Below are 21,101 nucleotides of genomic sequence, written 5' to 3' on the forward strand. Positions count from 1 at the left end.
GCTTGGACCATATGTTGCATGTCTGCTTGCCTGCGCATGCTGCGGTACCATCTTGTGCTATGAAATATGATGTGACAAAGAACCTTTTATGACAAGAGAAAACAGCTTTGCTGCATATCACAATCCTGCTTCTGTGCTGGTTGTTTGCGTGCACCTGTTGAGCTTACATCTATATGCTTTGCTATGCTGAATCATGCTTACCCTGAAGTGGCAATGAACTTTTGATGATATGAGCAACTTGCTTGGCAATATACTGCATTTGTGCTAGAGGAAGACTGTTGCTGGCATATCTTGATGTTGCTAAGTACGCCTGAGGGCGGTGATTCAAGTGGAGTTTTTGCAGATTTACCCCTTTGTGGCTATTAATATACTTTTATTATACCTTTACTACATAATCCTGTTGGAGTCACTGGGACATTGTTTTTTAGGGGCTGCGCAGCCACAGGACCTTCATGTGCACATGATTAAACAAGTTTTGCTTCTTCAGTGAGGATAGGAGCAGGGGGTCTGGGGTTTGGTGATAGAGGGGTAGGGAGTATGTGGGGGTTGAGTGACTATTGTGGGAATTTTAAATTGTGACAATTATTATGAGTGTTCAATAAAGTTTTGTGTTTTTATAAACAAAGTTGCTCAATCAGGCCATACCCCCCCTTCACTTTATCTCAAAGTTTTTTGTTTATGATAATATATATACTGTGTTTATACACAAAATAACAAGTGAGGAATGTGACACACTCTCTGACTGTCCAGCAGCTCCTGCACAGTCAGAGAGTGAGTCACATTCCTCACTTGTTATATTGTGTTTGCTTAAATGTATCATTATCTAACTTCGGCTGCGGCAGCATTTCTCTCCACGGAACTTAAAAGCTCTGTGTGTAACCCTACAAATCCTGGTCTAGTAAAAAAAAAAATGCTGGTTGCATATAATATGCTGTAAATAATGTTTTAGAGCAATGCAGAAATGCAGGGTTATATTCGCTTTAATCAAAAAGTCAAGAAAGGATGAATCATGCACTCATTGTTACTATCCCCTAGAGACTGGAGTTCTAGTGGCAGGATGTAGAACATTATAGTTTTATAAAGTGCGCTTCCAACCACAGTTCTCACAGGTCACAGTCCTTATGAGGATACTGTATTCAATTCCAGGTTTTACCCGACAGGTCACAAAACATCTCCACCGCAAAGACCACCATCAAGCAATGCAAAAAGCATAAGAAAAAGACCATAGCACACGTTGGCACGTAACTGTAAGGTGCTCCACCTTACAGTTACATGCCAACTGTAAGGTGGAGCACCTTTGCCACCCAGTGCTCCACCTTACAGTTGGCCCTCTCACCTTATGACAAGGCTGCCTTGCCTCACAGACAGCAATCTCAATTTATTATGCTCCACTGGATCCACATCAATCTCTTCAACAATTCAGTTTCCCAAAAACATAAAAATTGCATATCATATTGCAGAGGTTCCTATAATACCCGAATTTTTCAATCAGCATCCACACACAAGCTTCCTTGCTCACCCTTGTCAGCTGCTGCGCACCCTCACAGACAGCTGTACTGGCTTGAAAGTGTGTGGTAACTTCCCCGGGAGTTTTTGCCTTCTGGCCACCTCTGCATCCAGCAATAAGTAATTCTATGGACTAAAAGCCTCCAATAGTGTAAACCAGACACTTTATTTGGACAATAAAAGTAGTATACTCACAAACATCTGACAAAAAAGCGCTTTGAATATTAAAACTCCAAAGGCAATCTCCTCCTGCTACTGACGGTCACTTCCTGCCCTTAGCTCCGCCCTACGCGTTTCGTAATCAGACTCATCAGCGGTGGAAAGAGCACGTTATAAAACTATGCTTTTTTTAAAAAAAATGTGCACGTAGCATGTGAAGAAAAGTGCTGCAAGCCTGGATTGTATAGGGTTGATAGTGATTACAGGGGAGCGCAATTGATTGATATCTAGGAGGTCGAAAATTACTTGCAGCAGGCTAGACATCATCACTGCACTTTTGCTGATTATTTTGTAGGTATTCTAGGCTTCTTGGTGAAAGGTGAGGGCAGGGCCTGGTTATCCTAGCGAAATGGCCATGGATAAAAAAATCTTTCTGCTAGTTTAATAAAGTTTGGACAATTTTAGAGAATCAACCATAATCACATTACCTTTCTCTGTTCCAGAGATGCCTTAATAAGATCCACCTACAGGCCCGCCATCAGGGGGGGACATCCGTGACTCCCGTCACGGGCCCCGGGCCTGCAGGGGGGCCCCATCCCCGCCGCGGCCCTGGCGGGTGCCGCCCGGCCGCCGCTCAACCCCCCCTGGCCGCAGCTCCCTCCCTCCAGCCGCCGCGTCAGACCTCGATCAGGCGGCGACCAATCGTGCGGGCGCTAGGACCCAGCGCCCGCACTGATATGCGGAAGTGACGTCACTTCCGGATATAGAGCGGGTGCGTCCAGCGCCCACTCTCACTGGTCGGGTCGCCGCTGATCTTGAGGTCTGACGCTGCTGGCAAGGTAGGGGAAACAGCGGCGGCGGCTGGGGTGGGTTCCCTGTCACTCACTCACTCCCTAAAGGGGCTCCCTGTCACTCAGTCACTACCTAAAGGGACTCCCTGTCACTCACTAACTACCTAAAGGGGCTCCATGTCACTCACTAACTACCTAAAAGGGCTCCCTGTCACTCACTGCCTAACCTGGGGGTCCCTGTCAGAATCCAGGTGAGAGGTGTCTACCATAATAAGGGGGCATTCTGCCTATTTATGTGAAATGCTGTCTATTTATGTGCCTCATGACTGCTGAATTTGTCTTGTTGGGGGCCTAATGATTGAATTTGTACTTGTTGGGGGCCTCATGATTTGTTGGGAGCCTCATGATTGCTGAATTTGTCTTGTTGGGGGCCTCATGATTTGTTGGGGGCCTCACGATTGCTGAATTTGTCTTGTTGGGGGTCTCACGATTGCTGAATTTGTCTTGTTGGGGGTCTCACGATTGCTGAATTTGTCTTGTTGGGGGCCTCATAATTGCTGAATTTGTCTTGTTGGGGGCCTCATGGTTTGTTGGGGGCCTCATGATTGCTGAATTTGTCTTGTTGGGGGCCTCATGATTTCTGAATTTGTCTTGTTGGGGGTCACATGATTGCTAACTGCGAGACTATGGGAAAAGCTGAATCATTACCATATGAGACAATAGCATTAAACCTACTTTTTTAGCTTTTTTTAAACAGAAAATAAAACTGGGAGGTTCTAAAAAAAATGATGGAGCACTTCCTCCTTCCGGCTTGAAGGAGGAAGTGCTCGATATCGAGGCTTGCAACACGTCCATTCGGACACTTGCACCTCGTTGAAACGCTGGGCGGAGAGCGGCGTTCTGGGTAATTAACCCCGCCGCATCTAGCCGCTCAGCTGTGGCAATTAGAGCTAACTTGAATCACGAGTATCCACCGTGGTTATTCGTGATTAATTTGTGGACAGCAAGCCTCCAACTAGCTCTGCCAACATGCAATGGCTACGCACATTTCTCAGTTTGGGGGGAGGGGGGGGGCCCGGACTGATGATTTGTGAGGGGCCCCAAAATTTCTGATGGTGGCCCTGTCCACCTATGCTAAATTAATCGTACAAGGCAAAGAACACAAGTTGTGCTCGTAACTTGTACTAATCAATGCATAAGTTGCCTAAGATGAATGCACAAATATTACTTTTAAATATATTTGATATACGGTAGCAGTCATAATAATACCAAGAAGGAACAGGGAATTGACATTCATGTGTTGTACTGATCGTCACAAAAGAAATGCCCAAGCATTTGAAGCCTGAGTTCCTGTGTGTCACTTGTGTATGTACAATTCCTTAATTTTGCATGTCTGCATTTATGCACACTGTATAATTTGTTTTTACAATATTATATTTTCTAATACATGTTTTATACAGAAAATACAGGGTCACAAGAACTTTCAAGTTTGCTTTGTCAACATTTTCTCCTTTTTTGTATGCAGGCACACAAGTACATCATTCAAGCTACAGTACTGCATAAAAGCTGGATGCTCACAGAGAGCCAGCTGGCGTTTATTCAGACACTTAAAGAAACAGAGAAACAAGAAATGAAAGGTAAGTAAAAATTATTTAGATGACTATTTATTAAAAAAAAATGGTTTCAGTGCATTGTAGCCTATACACTTTAAGGCTGTGTGCACACATAGCAGAAACGCTAGCGTTGCGTAACATGCTGCAGTTTTGCCGCTAATGGAAGTTTATCGGCCGCAGGAAAAAATGCATTTAAAAACACATATGTGTTTTGTATGCGTGTTTTACAAAACGCGGGTTTTGTTGCATAATATTCATAGACACATCAAAACGCACATAATGAAAGTCAATGTGAACACAGTGGTATGCGTTTTTAAATGCGTTTTTTCCCCAGAATAGTTTGTTGCTTTATTTCTTCTTCCTGTTGTCTTCCATGTGATTGGCTTAAATGGAAATATAAAAACACATGGTAAATGCATACAAAACACATGCGTTTTTTTATATGCAAACGCATTAAAACGCATGCAAGGGACTTCCGGTTCCGGCGCCTACAAGGAAGGGATGCGATAGCGGAGCTCCGCTAAACCAGGCACTACGCAGCAGCACAAATCCACAGAGGACACTTGGTATCTACCCCCTCAGATACCAGACGCCATCCCGAAACCACAGAGAGCCCGCATGGACCGTTATCTGACGAGATCAGCGGTGAAACACGGGGATCGCCGCCAGGAAACACCACGAGGCAAGATGGCGCAGCAGGCCCTACCTGAAGACAACTACGCCACAGACGACTCCTCACAACACGGATGGGAGGACGACACTGACCATGAGGAGAGACGGGGTAAGAGACTTACTGATAGTCAGCGACCCCGTTCCCTGGCTAAAGAAGTAGCAAAGTACTTAATGCCTAATCTACAGCAGATAGTGAAGGAGGCCGTTACTAAGTCCCTCTCTTCTCTTACAAAAAAAGTCCAGGAACACGCTAATAGACTAGCCGAGGCAGAAAAAAGAATCTCTACCTGTGAGGATGATCTATATCTTGCTCAAAATAAGCTTAAAGATACGGAAAAGCTAAACATGATTCAGCATAATAGAATCGAAGATCTAGAAAACCGCTCGCGGCGGAATAATCTCCGCATAGTAGGCCTGCCTGAGCAGATCAAGCCTGAAGAGCTAAAGGAATTTTGTGAGAGTACACTGCCGTCCCTCCTGTCCATTACAGAAACCTGTAAGACTGAACGAGCTCATAGGGTGGGTCAGCTGCGCCAAGACAAAAAAGAACCCAGGCCTAGGATGGTAATGGTAAAATACCTAGACTATACAGATAAAGCCAACCTGCTGCGTGCATATAAAGCTTTGAATACTCCCCTGGAACATGAAGGAACTAAACTTAAAATCTTTAACGATTACTCCCAGGAGGTCTCGATAAAACGCCAGGCCTTTACACCTGTCTGCTCTACCCTGGTACGGAAAAAGATCAAATTTGCCCTGATCTATCCAGCTATCCTGCGTATAACTGATCAGGAAGGTCAAATTCATGTATTCAAAACGCCTAGGGAAGCAGAAAACTTCCTAGCAAGAGATCGCTCGGCCGGGCAGAGTCCCAGGCAGCAATCCCCCCGGTCAAATCACTCCTCATCAGGAACTCATGATTGATAAGCTCTAGGAAAAGTTTGTTCGCTTTATGCCATTACATGTTATGTTACATGGGGACCAGGTCCTTTGTACAAGCTGTCATTATAGTTAAATAATATGCAAGGCTGCTGCTATAAGTTGCTTGGTTTTGGTAGTAAGGATGTTTATCGCACATTTGTGGGGAAGAGGTGAAGTCACGACTCGATTTACTGTTCTATTCATGATTATTATTATTCACAGTTATCAGGTTATGTTTATATCTGGGGAAGGGAATTTGGTCACATCGCTTTCATATGGGGAGAAGCCTGGAGTGGGAGAGATCATCTTGTGGTTGCACTACTCTGAAAAATTAATAAACGAGAAATGTATAGCTATTTTAGGTAGCAATGATTAAAATTTGTTCATGGAACGTTAAGGGACTACGATCCCCAATAAAACGGTCCCAAATATTGCGTCACCTAAAAAAATTAAAAGTAGATATCGCGCTTCTACAGGAAACGCATCTTAAAGGGGAAGAATTTAAATTTATGAATAAAGGATGGGTGAGACAATGCTTGGGATCAGATGCAGTGGGAAAAAAAGCGGGAGTACTAATCTTGATTAGCAAACGACTACAAGGAAAGGTAGATCTAAAGTATGCTGACAAGGAGGGATGATGTGTAGCAATCACGGTGCAACTTCCAGGTGATCTCCTCACGATATATAATGTGTATGGCCCTAATTCTGACAAATCAGCATTCTATGACTCCCTCCAACAGGTGTTACTTCTTGAAAACCTAGATAATATGATCATAGGGGGGGACTGGAATGAAGTTATTAATAAGACAGAAGATACAAAAACAGAGGGACGAGGGGTGCTTGGGCGCAGAGGGGAGACCTCCCGTTTGGCAAATTTCATCAACAATTTACATCTTATTGATACTTGGAGATTTCTCCACCCATATGACAGGGAGTTCACCTTCTTTTCCCACCCACACTCTTCATTTTCTCGCATTGACAATATTTTTATGGGGGAAAAGATGGTGACAAGATTATTGTCCTCCACTATTCAGGATATGGTAATCTCAGACCATGCCCCCATAGAAATAGAAATAATGGAACAGATCCCACGCGGCTCAGATATCATCTGGAAATTCCCTGCGTACCTATACGGCGATGACAGCTTTACCCAATCTCTGCAGGGATGGTGGCTTGAATATTATCAGGATAATATAACACACCTGAGCAATCCCAGTCTTTTCTGGGACACTGCTAAAGCAGTAATAAGAGGGAGAATAATAGCATATACAGCTACAAAGAAAAAACAAACAAATAAATCACACACTGAGGCGCTCTATAAGGTGAGGAAGGCATATCAAGCATACCAGACAACACCTAGATCAGACACTCGTGTAGAATGGCTTAAATACAAAACTGAAGTAGATAAATGGCTAAAACTGCGAGAAGTACAGCAGCAACCTAATTCACGACATTATTTTTTTAAATATGGAAATAAGTCAGGTAAATTGCTAGCAAAAATATCAAAAGGGATATACACCTCAGAACCAATTCTAAAACTTAAGGATAGCCAAGGAAATATAAAAAATCATCCAAAGGAAATATCTGATATTTTCGCTGATTTTTATAGAAACCTATATGCCCAACCCCCCAAAGATATAGATGCAATTGCAGATGACTGGTTAAATAAAGCAAATCTAGCTAAAATATCCCCAGAAGATCTAGAACTACTAAATAGTAATATTTCTCCAGAAGAGATCATAGCCGCTATAACCACTCTTCACAATCATAAGGCCCCAGGCCCTGATGGCCTCTCTGCAGAACCCTATAAGATCCTAAAAAAAGAGATTGCCCCTGTATTAGCTAAAATATTTAATAACATCCTACAAGGACGCTCCTTTTTAAACTCAGGCAATGAGGCACACATTAAAGTCCTGTTAAAAAAAGACAAAGATCCTCTACTTCCTGAATCTTACAGGCCGATCTCACTGATCAATCAAGATATCAAGCTTTTCACCAAGATAATGGCCAATCGGCTAGCCCTTATAATACCTAAGCTAATCAATCCCACTCAATCCGGTTTCACTAAAGGACGTTCAGCAGTGGCAAATATCAGAAATGTATTAACCATCTTAGAGCACGTCAGCTCATATCCACTTACCTGTAAACAAGCAGCAATTTTAACAATTGACGCGGAAAAAGCATTCGATGCGGTTCACTGGAGATGGATGGAACTGACGCTCCACAAAATGGGTTTCATGGGTCCTTTTTTAAATTTAATTCATTTACTATACCAAAATCCCACGGCCAGAGTCCACCTGCCCGGATTTCTCTCTACTCCCTTAACGATTCAAAGAGGAACCAGGCAGGGATGTCCACTATCCCCTCTCTCATTCAATCTCTCCCTAGAACCACTAGCTAGACTCCTCCTGCAATACAACAAGGGCATTTTGATCAATAATCATCCAGTCCGCCAGGCCCTCTTCGCGGATGATGTGCTCCTATTCCTGTCAGATCCTCTCCAACAATTACCATCTATATTGCAATTGATTAAAGAAGTGGGAGCACTATCAGGCTTCCAAATTAATCCCACTAAAAGCGAATTAATGTTCCTGTCAAGGAAAGCCACCATCCCTGCAGCTCATGACTTTGGGGTCAAGGTCACGTCAGGACCAATTACATACTTAGGTATTAAAATCAATCCAGACCCCCACTCACTTTACCATCTAAATATAACTCCACTAGTGAAAAAAGTAATCGGACAACTTAAAACCTGGGCAAATCTCCCCCTAAACCTTATGGGACGGGCTGCATTAATAAAAATGGTGAGTTTTGGCAAGTTGCTTTACCCCATGCAAGTTCTTCCACTTTTATTCAGACATTTGGAGATCCAACAATTGAATGCAGCATTCAAACAGTTTTTATGGAAAAATAAGAAAGCTAGAATCTCACTAGCAAAATTATCGCTACCAAAAGAGCTAGGAGGAGTGGGACTCCCAGACATCAGACGCTACAACTTAGCTTGTATTGCCAGACATGTGAGAGACTGGCTATTCCACACATCCATATCTACTAACCATACATTAGAGGCTACTATAGCTGAGCCTTGGTCTTTGGCTGGCCTGTTGCATGGTGAATGGAGCGTCCTACCTCCTCGAATTAAACATAGTACTTTATTTAGAGATACAATTCTTACCTGGAGGGAACTGAGAAAAATATTCAGGCTCCCTTGGAAGATCTCCAAATATCTGACATTGTGGGGTAGCCCGGGGTTCAAACCAGGTATGCAACATGGGGGTTTTGTCAAATGGGAGGAGAAGGGTCTATATAATCTTGGGCAGCTACTAGATCTAGAGAAGCATACCTGGAGATCTTATAATAATGTCAAGGAAACTTATCTAGTTCCTAGTCGCGATTTCCTTAATTATGCACAAATCAAGTCTTATGTCAATGCTCATATTGCTAACATCTCTAACCTGGCCGCCATTACGCCGTTCGATATCTTTATCAAGGCTGATGGTGACAGGGCGACCCTCTCATCAACACATAAGGCCATTTTATCTTTGCAAGGAAAGAAATTAGCTCAGTCATGCTTTAAAGGATGGTCAAAATACTTCCAAGACCAACATTTCCAGGAAGATGTATTGGAAGGCTACTTACGAATTCGCAAACTCATCCCCAGTGAAATATGGAGAGAATCTCATTATCTTCTTATACACCATGCTAAATATGCGTTTAATCTCCCATACCGCAACCCACCTTTGGGATATGAAGCCAAATGCCCCAAATGTGGCTTTCCTCAAGCAAACCTATTTCACTGTATCTGGACGTGCCCGGCAGTTGATAAGTACTGGACTGAAGCTTTCAAATTCATTAATCAAACTTGTAAAAAATCTTTAAAGAAGGACCCACTGTTAGCCTTATTCAACATTATACCTCCAACCAAAGACTCAGCTAACCACCAGGTAGTACCATCTGACCTAGCCCACATCTTACTTTGTGCTACCCGCAAAACAATTTTTAATCATTGGATATTCCCATCCACTCCAACAGTTTGGGACTTAAAATCGGAAATTACAAACCTATTCGCTATTGATAAGATTGAAACCCTATTACATAAAGAAAAATGCTCAGCAAAATTCTTCAAGAAGTGGAAACCCTTCATCACAGCTACTTTCACTGAAACTGAGATAAATACTCTCATGGAGCCCTTTAAATATACTTCTTGGTACGCAACTGAAGACCTACATGGCACTCTAGGTAAACTGGCAATTACCATCCGCTAACTTAACTTACATCCAAAGGTGAACTTGTCTCTCCGTGATTCTAAGGTATACTTCCCTTAAATTTATTTGCCTCCATATCGGGGATATGGAGGCTACACTTAAAAAAAAAAAAGCAGTAAGAGAAAAGCGATGTGACCAAAGGGGGGAGGGGTCTGTTCTGGGGAGGGGGGTAAAGAGGGTTGACTACTTTTGGCTGACTAACTAATCCTAAAACAAGAGACTCACAAACCTGCGAGATCATCTAGTTAACTATGACTTATCAATAAGATGGCCTAAAACCCTTATACAAGCTTGTTTTCCGCAATGCTAGCCTCAAAGAGGCAGAATAAGGCCATCAAACTCTTTTCCTCTGATCTCTTATCTCTTGTATGTAAATGCGATTACTTTATGGATGTATGCACAAAAGAAGTCATTTGTTATATGTTATTGAAAAATGTTTAATAAAAATTATATTCAAAAAAAAAACAACGCATGCAAAATGCATGAAAAACACAGTAAAAATGCACAAAAAACGCACACAACATTATCATAAAACATGACATAAAACGCAGCCTTTTACGCTATGTTATATGTGAACCCAGCCTTACTGCAGTCCATAAATGTTGGAAAGATCTTTTCTGATGATGAAGTTCCATGTAAAAATGGTGAAAAACAAAGAGCATTGCAAAAAAACAACAACCCAAAAACAAACAAAAAAAGGAGATGGCTGCAGTTACCAGTTTCTCTCCATTGAAAATAATAGCTTGTACAAGAGAGTTGGTGCAGTTTTCATGAACATTATGTACAGGAACTCTTTATAATTGCCCACGTCTACCACAAAAAAAAAATAATAATCAAGCTTGATTAATTTATTTAAAAATGTGCCAAAAATTAGTGAAAACATTGTGCTTTGAAATGAAATCTAAGTTTTTATTGAATTTTTGTGTTTTTTTTTTTTATTCTTACAACATCTAATTTGGTTTTGGCTGAAGTCCAATGTAAATATAACGGCCAAGGTTGCAGATGGCCTTACATGTCAATTGCTAAATAAAGACAAATGACACGGTTATATATAAAAAAAAAAAAAGGGATGAAGGAAAGAAGGAACAGAAGTGGGGAAAAAAAAGTTATGAAAATTTTCAGATAAATGAACTAATTAAATATTTGCTTCCTTTTTATGTTAATTAGTTAGGGTGGCAGGATTTTTTTTTTCACAGTCCGTATAGCCGCGAGTACGGCTGCGCAGCTCTAGGGCCTCCCCCCTCATCCACGCTACAGGAAACAGCCTGTAGCATGGATCGGGGGGTAGGCCCTAGAGCTGCGCAGCCGCACTTGCGGCTATGCGGACTGCGCAGCCGCAGACAGTGAACGCGGCCATTTTAGTGGAGGCAGGAGAGCCCGACCTGGGCCGTGCGGTCGGTAGCCGGCCCGGGGGGCTATTGAGCGGCGGGGACCCGGCGGAACAGCATGGAGGGCGTGGACGGCGTCCTCCGTGCCTTCAAATGTGATGCAGGTATTTAACTTTTTTTTTAGAGTTGGCCTCGGAAGTCCTTTAACAGCTGGAGAGCTAAGTTTGCAGATCACAGCCCTAGAACAAGGATTCGTGTCAACTCCTCTGTCTCTGAATCTTTTAAGATCCAAAGGGGTACATGCCAAGGTGTCCTCTTTCCCATTATTTTCATTAGTTATCTAACCCCTGGCAAAGTACATTCGTACTTCCTCGGTCATTGCAGGATTACGGGTTAACTCTATAGAGGAACGTATCTCCCTATAAGCTGACGACGTTTTATTATATCTTGCTGACCCTGGTCCCTCCTTGCTAGAGGTACTCCGTAACATTTCAGGATTACAGGTGAATTGGACTAAATCCATATGGTTTCCTTTGGATGTTGCCACTAAACAAGCAATTCACCCCTCCTCTCAATTGGAGGTGGTTGAGTCTTTTAAATATTTGGGTGTTACAGTGACTAGAGAGGTTACTGGTTATTTGCAGCACAATCTCATGCCCTTGTTAGGGAGCCTAGAAGCTAAGTTTAAACTGTGGGGCACACTTCCATTGAACATGGTTGGCAGGGTCACAGTGATTTAAATGGCCACTGCACCAAAACTACTGTACATTTTCCATATGGTGCCCATGATGCTTCCCAAATGTCTTTCGAAATTATTAGATTCACTGATTCACAAGATTGGCTTTAACTATACTTAGGCTTCCAGTAGCTTTTGGTGATTTGGCTCTGCCTAATTTTTATCTCTACTATCTTGCTGCCCAACTTACATACAAACAATGGTGGATGAGCACTAATAGATCTGATGCCTCAATGAATTTGGACCTTATATGGGGCTTTTATTTGGACCTTATATGAGTAATGTAGAGGGGAATTGTGCCTCGCAGGGAAGGGTCACTACTTATTAATGCCTCTGCAAAAGTCTATACAAATGCAGCAAAGTTGTTCTCTGCGAATAATTTCACAAACCATTTCATAGATGGTATGATACAATCCTACTATCACCTTTTATATGTGCTGATAAAAAATTAGACATTTATCAGACATAAAAATTAATAAAATAAAAAAGCACAACACTTTTTTCTTAACCAAATAAACTGTGACTTTTAATGCATTTGATTTCAATAGTGGTGAGTAAACCCAAATAAACATATTAAACTTTGTAAATAATTTTTTTTTAAGAGTTGACAAAAATAATTTTGACCAAAGCATCGTGTGAGTCATCTATGGTGTTCCAACAAGTTCTGGATTACTTCCGATGTTCTCCCATGTAGAGTTGTATTTTTTTTTGGTCCAGTGTCAGACAGTTCTACAACATTGCAGTTAGTGGGTGTGCATAGCTGTGAAACATCCAAGGATTGTTATTTTCCTCTGTGCCCCCACTGCAGGATAATGAGGCAGACCTTAGATAAAAAGAAGATGTATTGGAGGTACATTTGCATTTTTTAGATCAACAAGGAATATGATGTTCCTAAAAAGTTACTAAAAGGGTTGTTAGGCTGTTTAACTTTGTTCTGAAGCTTACCACTTACAGTGGTTTGCAAAAGTATTCGGCCCTCTTGAAGTGTTCCACATTTTGTCATATTACTGCCACAAACATGACTCAATTTTATTGGAATTCCATGTGAAAGACCAATACAAAGTGGTGTACACGTGAGAAGTGGAACGAAAATCATAATTTAAAAAAAAAAATAACTGCAAAGTGGTGTGTGCGTAATTATTCAGCCCCCTGAGTCAATACTTTGTAGAACCACCTTTTGCTGCAATTACAGCTGCCAGTCTTTTAGGGTATGTCTCTACCAGCTTTGCACATCTAGAGACTGAAATCCTTGCCCATTCCTCTTTGCAAAACAGCTCCAGCTCAGTCAGATTAGATGGATAGCGTTTGTGAACAGCAGTTTTCAGATCTTGCCGCAGATATTTCCTGAAATACCGACGAGTGGAAACAGGCCCTTATTTGGGCACTTTAAAATGACAACGCGGGACGTGTTTTGCGGCATGAGTCATTCCTCAGGTTGAGTATTGTGCCAAAGAAAGAAGTGCTCCAGTCTCAGGCACCTGTATGGCTGCCACTGTCACTTTGCTGTTTAAACAGTAAAAGATTATCTGCGCTGGCCGCCTGTTCCTTGTGAAAGCCTTAGTGGTCCCAGTAACAAGTTAACCAAGTAAGTCAACAGTAACCAGATGAAGTACTGTACCGAGAACAAGGAAAAAAGGGAGATTAGAAATCACACTGCATATTTTAATAAACTATAAGAAGTTTTGTTTCCATAAATAAACTGATGAAAAAGAGTTTGCCTATTGAAAAAGAATGTAATAGATGACAGATGAAAAAAAGTCAGAAGAAGGAAAGGAAAGGAAAGAAAGAAAAGGAGGAGGAAAAATGTTACTAAGTGATGAGTAAGAAAGTTTAGAGAAACCTAAAACCAGCAATACACAGAAAGGCAATAAACACTTGTTGAACCGCCAATTTAATATTTACAATAGAAGTAATATTGACTCACCTCTAGTACTTGTCCCGATGCATCTTATTCAAAGATCTGTGCGCCTTTTCCTCTGAGCCCTTGTAAAACTATTGTTTATTTACAGATTTTATAAACAAGGAAATAAGTACATATTTAAAATGTCTACTTACCCAATTAAAAAGTATTAAAAGTAAAAGTATTTACCTACTACATATGCCATTTTCCAAGTATTCTAATATAATATAATTTGCAGTAAACATGCTTGCAGTTGTAAGATCTGATATAAGAAAAGACATGCCATTTTTTTATCAGTTAGTCTGGAGGAAATACATGAAAATGATATTGTAACAGTGCCACCTGCAGTGCCAGTAATGATTCCTATAATTTTTATTGTTTTGGATGAGATTTGATGTAATATGTATAAAATACGTTTTACTAAGAAATCAGATGTGCTTCTCAGTGTATCAGAGCAACATTTCTTGTATGGCTGTGTTTTTTTTTTCCAGATAGACATGTGTATAATCACATGTAGACAGCATAAGTGCAAGTTAGTACTACAGGGATAAATACCACATTTGCACTGTAGGTAGCTGTAGTGTAGGTAACAGGCCCATAAAAAGGGTCACATGGCTGTGAATGTGAATCCTAATGCAATGTCAATCAAATATAGTGTCATATTTTCCTTGTATATAGCTATTTCACTTCTCCAATCAGATGACAAGTCAGCATGGGAAACATGTACAGCAGTTTTACACAGAGCAAAGCTGCAAGGATAATCCTTAGTTTCACTTAATATGGGTAGGCAAAATAGCAAGCACCATTTATAAAAATGCTTTATTTTTATTTATTTTTTTTAATAAATGGTCCTTTCACTATTGCATGTTCATTTGGCAGATGTAGTGTGAGATTAGATTTTATACTTTTTTTTTGTTTAAACGACACCAGTTTTCTGGAACAAAACCATTCACATAAGACTGAGAACAAACCAGTAGATGCCATGCTAGAAATCCTGTGTAGAATGGCTCATCAGTCAGGAGATACATTCACTTCCTGTTTACAGTAGTGTGTGGTTTTGGGTCACCATGAGCTACCTGGGTAATCTGTAGTACTAGTCCAAGCCCTATGTCATATAGCCATATCAATTCCTATAGAGCCTTCCCTGTCCTCTCTTGTACCCTTCATTCCAGCGCCGTCAACTAATTTAATTTGCTGCCTCTGGTGGCTTCAGAAGCACTCGTATCCAGCTAGGACAGCCACTGATGTTTCTTCATTAATGACAGATTTCATGCATCCACATTTTGGCAAATCCAACACAGAACCAGTTTCAAAAACTTAGCAAGCAGTTTGCTAACTGTAGCAAGGGAGATGGGTGGTCTCGTAGGGTGTCTTGCATTGAAATCTGCTGCAATGACCTGGTTACTGCTTTCACCAGACATCAACACAATTTCTATCCGATCCTCACATGTTAATCTCGGCAACATGTCAATGGCTGTAAACAAAGATAAACTTGTAAATAATTCATAAAATAATAAAGTTACTTTAAAACCAAGCACACCATTGTTTTTCTTGTGAAATTCCCAGTAAGGTTGATGTGTCACATGACCCTCTTCCTATTGAAAAAACTACAGTTGGATTCAAAATGGTCAACTTCAAAATGGCCACCATGGTCACCACCCATCTTGAAAAGTTTCCCCCCTCACATATACTAATGTGCCACAAACAGGAAGTTAATATCACGAACCATTCCCATTTTATTAAGGTGTATCCATATAGATGGTCCACCCTGTACATTAAAGTATGAGCATGTCGTTGTAGCACAAGCCTGACAAACCTAAAAAACCTGTGGTTTCCTTCTTTAACATGTTGTATTTTGATTAATATTACCATGCTCTGACTTAATTTATACATTTTTTTACCCACAATTGTAATTGTGTTTGTTGTCTTAGTATATGCAGATAAACATGATGAAATTGCATCAGAAGCCCACAACAGTTCAGAAAGCCAGAAATCAGCAGGCACACCAAAGACTAACAGAAAAGGCAAAACAGAGAAACCAGAAAAGGAGAAATCTGGCAAAGAGAGGGACAGAGAGCGGCTTCAATCAACTCCTACGCTAAGGCCAGAATCTCAGGTAAATATTTAGGAGGAATTAAATTAGTGGACCAACTTACAAAAACACCAGTCTGATCATAGCCAGGTCAATTCAGTAAATCACAGTTGTAGATGCACAAACCTCACTACATTCTGATACGAGCCAAATAAGCCCCCTGCTATTTAATGACAACGTGTTTAATAAACCTGGCCAGTTTCAGGATTACTTGATGATGTCCAATAATCTCTAGCCCACACTGCCATGATTGTGTTGGCAAACTTGTAGGCCCTAAAACTAACAAGATACCAGATTCTATGATAAGCAGTCTGAATGGAGTTCACCTTCAGAATTGCTATGCATTAGCATTCCAGTCTTGGCTCCACTTTTGGTAAAGACTTAGTCCCAGGCTCTAATGTTGTGCAGAACCATCTAAATGGAGTTTTTACATCCTACGTTTATGGGGATTTCCTCTGGGTACACCGATTTCCTCCCTTATCCTAAAAAACATACAAATGATTATTATTTAGTATGTATATAGAGTTGACATCTTCTGCAGCGCTGTACAGAGTATATTGTCTTGTCACTTAACTGTCCCTCAGAGGGGGCTCACAATCTAATCCCTACCATAGTCATATGTCCATGCATGTATCGTATAGTGCATGTTTCGTAGTCTAGAGCCAATTTAGGGTGAAGTCAATTAACTTACCTCAGTGTTCTCCCCAGGATCAATCAGCCGGGCGGAGCGCCCGGGTAAGTTTAATTACCGCCCGGCTGGTGATTTACATGCCCCGCTGTACCGTGCCCAAGTAAAATAAATTACTGCCCACGGCTGATGACGCTGTGTCCCTGTCACCGCGAGCCGCTCTCGTCGCTGACATGTGCCCGCCTGGCAGTCAGGATGCGCTGCTTCTCCTCTGTGAACGAGATCTTGTTTGTTTTGTTGAGTTTCCGGCGAACTCATGCTTTGATTGGCTCAGCGCATAAGCTCAGGCATGACCATTAGCGCTGGCCGCCGACTGCAGAGCCGTGTTTGTGAGCTGTGCAGAGACGTCTATTGAGGTATGCACACAGTTCACAGACGGCTGAAGCTGAATCAGTTTCTATATGCAGGCTTTGATTATATATGTGTGTATATATATATATATATATATATATATATATATATATATATATATATACATATATGAACATCACAGCCTGCAGATTGTATGTACGTGCGTGCATGCGTAAATCATATCCATGGTCAGCCAGTAAACATCAAAGCCTGCAGATTTTGTGTATGTACATAATATAATATGTACACACTCTCTCTCTCTCTCTCTCTCTCTCCTGTGATGTTCACTGGCTGACCATGGATATGATATGTGCACGATATCGCAAGGGGGTGGGGGGTGCTGGGGAGTAAATGGGGGCGTTGTATAATATTACCGATAGTGTGGAAGGGCCACGTATGAAGATTATAATATATATAAAGGAAATGTCCTAGGAGTTAAAGAAAAAAAGGTTTACTTCCTCCAGTCCCTGGCAGCCATCCTGTGCCCTCGCCAGAGCTCTGGTGTCCCGGGGTCCCCTCCGTTGGAGATGCGGACCTCGCCAGGTCGGCATCTACTGCGCCTGCATGAGCTCCCCTGGTGTCTGCACTCACACGGTCTGGAGCGTTCTGCGCAAGCGCAGTACTGCCAGACGTGTAAGGTCACCATCTGAAACGGAGGAGATCCCGGGATACCGGAGCTGCGGCAAGGGCACAGAATGGCTGCCAGGGCCTGGAGAAAGCCCCGGGTAAGTAGATCTTTGTTTTTTAACTCCTTGGACATTTCTTTTAATAAATGATTATATGTGGCCCCTGCACACTATCTGCAATACCCCACAACCAATGCAACTGGAAACAAAACAGTAAAAGTGGACAGAGATATAGAGACGAGCATACGCTATGCTGCGGTAGGGCAGCATAGCGTGCTCTGGTAACTTGCGCAGGCCACCAAATGTCCCCGTGCCGACTCACCCGGCTACTTTTTCATACCACCCAGCTGGAAAAAAATTCTGGGGAGAACACTGTAACTGTATGTTTTTGGGATGTGGGAAAAAATACAAGTGCCCGGAGGAAACCCATGCAGACATGGGGAGAACATACAAGACCTTGCTGGGATTCGAACTGGGGACCCCGCAATCCATTACGCCACCGTGTTGTCCATACTAATAAGTTAATTTTCTCCACCAAGACTGATTTTAAATTATGGAAGAGCGATTAGACTATGAATATTTAAGGGATTATATAGTGAGATCCTCTAAGGGATTGTAGTGACATGGAAGATGTCAACACTTTATAACTACATAAGTCTCAGTTAACTGGATCCAGTAGTCTCAACTAACCGGCATGCCTGGGGGGGGGGGGGGGATGTGAGTGGGATTTTGAGCTTTGCAGAGCTTTTGCGCAGCAGAAGTGACTTACAGAACCTCTGGGCATCATCTTCTACACCTTCTGCAGCTCCTAGTAGCTTTCCTACTTGCATGTATGGCTCCCGGCATGCCACGTGACATGCATCAAGTCACATGCACATTCCTGGAGTCATACATGGAGGACCCAGGAAAGCCAACGGGAGCTGCAGGAAGGGAAGAAGACAATTCCCGGAGGTTCAGTAAGCAAGAGATGGGGGATTAGTGTTATTTCAGGGCCGGTTGCTTGACTTCTCAAGCAACCGGCATGAACACATATCTAGCATCAGGCAATCCCCACCTATGCATGATAACAGGGATTCTACTCTAATAACTTTTCAATTTTGCACGAATGTATTTTGTAATCAACAGTAATGTTATTAAATATGACTTACATATGACCTTTGCGTGCCAATCTTTAGTTCATATGACTTTGGTATAAAAAAAAACAAAAAAAACCTAATTACGCTAGGTTGCTTGAATCCATGGTAACAGTATAATGTGTAGTATACTCTCCCGGGTTCTTTGTGTTTGTGCTTAGTTGGTGGTTTAGGTCTTATAACCCCTATTACACATAAATACTCTTACAGCTCAGTGGTGTTAATAAAAGGAATGTTTATTACCATAAACTGACTGTAGGTTGAAGCCTGATGACACTTATTTATCTGGCATGGATATCTAGTTGGTATAACCTCGATTATATTTGCTATGACTGTCAATGTTTGGTTAGTATAATCAGCCTTGCTAGACTGCAAGATGAATTGCTTTGCCTTTTATACATAGCTGTTATATGATTGTTGCCGCCCCAGCAGGTGATTGCAACTATATCAGCAAACACAGATGAGGAGACATTTGTTGGTAACCTTATACTTCATTGAAAAAAAAAAAAATTATGCTGCCTGCAAAATAGATGAAAAGCATTTATACCACATATACCTGCATCCCGATGAGATCTCATTGTGTAAAGCAAAGCTAGTGTGAAAACATATAAAGTATTGCTTATCCTACATAGATATTCTTAAGTGACCTGACACATTTTTGGTACCCACAGGAAAAGGTGATAATTAAAAAAAAAAGAGTGCTTTTTAAAACTAGCTGTTTTGTTTAATTAGTACCACAGCTCCCCTTCTGCAATCAGATATTTAGCCTATTTAAATGGAAATAGAAGTCACTGTGCTGTTTGTTATAGTCAGGGGTCCTACAATGGACATAGGCAAAGTAGAGAGTTGTCTGAGGAGACCAGAAACACAATTATTGACAAGAATGTTAAAGGCAAAGGTTCTAAGACCATTTTCAAGAAGCTTGATGCTCTTGTGATGACAGTTGCAATATTACTGTGATGTTTATAGTGTGAGGCATATATAAAAGTTGTTGTATTTATTTAATTTTAAACAATGCATATTGCCTGGCTGTCTTGCTGATCTATAATGCCTGGTACACACAATGAGATTTTCTGACAGATATACGGCCAGATCGTTTATTTCCAACATGTCCGGTTTTATTTCCGATAGATTTATAGATCGGAAATCAGATCGGACATGTTGGAAATAATCAATTTGGCAGTAAATCTGTCAGAAAATCCCATTGTGTGTACCAGGCATAATATTTCAAGCCAGTTACCCAGAATGAGTATGTATGCAGATCAGTTGTTCTGACTAATGTGTGACCTCATTAGTTGCATGATTGTTTCAGCAGGCTAATGTATTCTGCACCTGGGCTTTCTAAATTATAATATCACCACTATTACTTTTATGATCAACAGTTGTAAGTTCTATAATTCAGGTAGTCCCTGACTTACACCAGAGGTACAAACAACCTGCCAACACAAATGGCCCGCCAAACTGTCACGATGACATCATCCTAACGCGTGCTAAGTCTGTTTTTGTGAGCAAACGGGGAGGGTTTTTTTGATAATTGGCTGCACTTTCAGTTGGGGAGAGGGAGGAGGAGGGGCCCCCAAAACCTCTAGGCCCCCTTGTGATGGCTGGGCTAGCAGGGTTGATTGTTATGCCCCTGCCTGCAGATAACATTAACATTGTTATGCAATGTGCATAAGAAGCCAGTAAAAGCTAATGAATCAGTTAGAAGAAAAATTTGTAAGATCTCTAATACATGTAGTCCCCGACTTACGAACACCAGAGGTACAAACAAACCGCCAATACAAATGGCCCACCAAACTGTCATGATGACCTCATCCTAAGGCGTGTTAATACAGAATCTCCCCGCCCTGTGCTCTCCAGCCCAGTTTACAGTATACCATAGTCTACAACAGTCCCAATTTGGGCGGGACTATCCCGGGCTCCGCCCCTCTCATCCCGCCCACTCCTCTTTAAGTCCTGTTTTAGCAGACACACTAGGTGCCCTTTGGATAATTACATTGCTCTGCCTCAATGCCCATAACTGCTGTCTCTCTTCCTGCTCTGGAGACAGTCTGATGATCTCTCACACACACACACACACACACACACTTGTGGCTTGCTTGAAGCTAATCGGCTGTGTGGGTTGACACTGAGCTCTGTCTAGCTCCGCCCTTTTTTCAGAGAACCCAGCAGAGCACGTGACCCAGACAGAGAGAAGAAGCAGGAAGCCAAAAACTGCTGGAGGAGACAAGTGAATCAATTAGCTGCCTGGCATGGTCCTTGTCACAGTGACTGCACAGTGGAGGAGAGCTCGTGCAGAACGTATTGCATCCTGCAGTTC

At 41.7% G+C, this 21,101-nt stretch overlaps 1 protein-coding gene across 3 annotated transcripts in view; it reads left to right on the forward strand.

Annotated features, from left to right (window-relative positions):
* The window catches only part of ADGB (androglobin), a 480,816-nt gene that overhangs the window by 406,396 nt on the left and 53,319 nt on the right, over positions 1 to 21,101 (forward strand). For all 3 annotated transcript variants that reach the window (XM_068231985.1, XM_068231986.1, XM_068231987.1), the window contains 2 exons: positions 3,982 to 4,093; positions 15,823 to 16,007. In XM_068231985.1, coding sequence (XP_068088086.1) covers positions 3,982 to 4,093; positions 15,823 to 16,007 — 297 coding nt within the window. The remainder of the gene's footprint in view (positions 1 to 3,981; positions 4,094 to 15,822; positions 16,008 to 21,101) is intronic.

This window comes from Hyperolius riggenbachi, chromosome 4 (assembly GCF_040937935.1).
Source record: "Hyperolius riggenbachi isolate aHypRig1 chromosome 4, aHypRig1.pri, whole genome shotgun sequence".
Lineage (NCBI taxonomy): Eukaryota > Metazoa > Chordata > Amphibia > Anura > Hyperoliidae > Hyperolius > Hyperolius riggenbachi.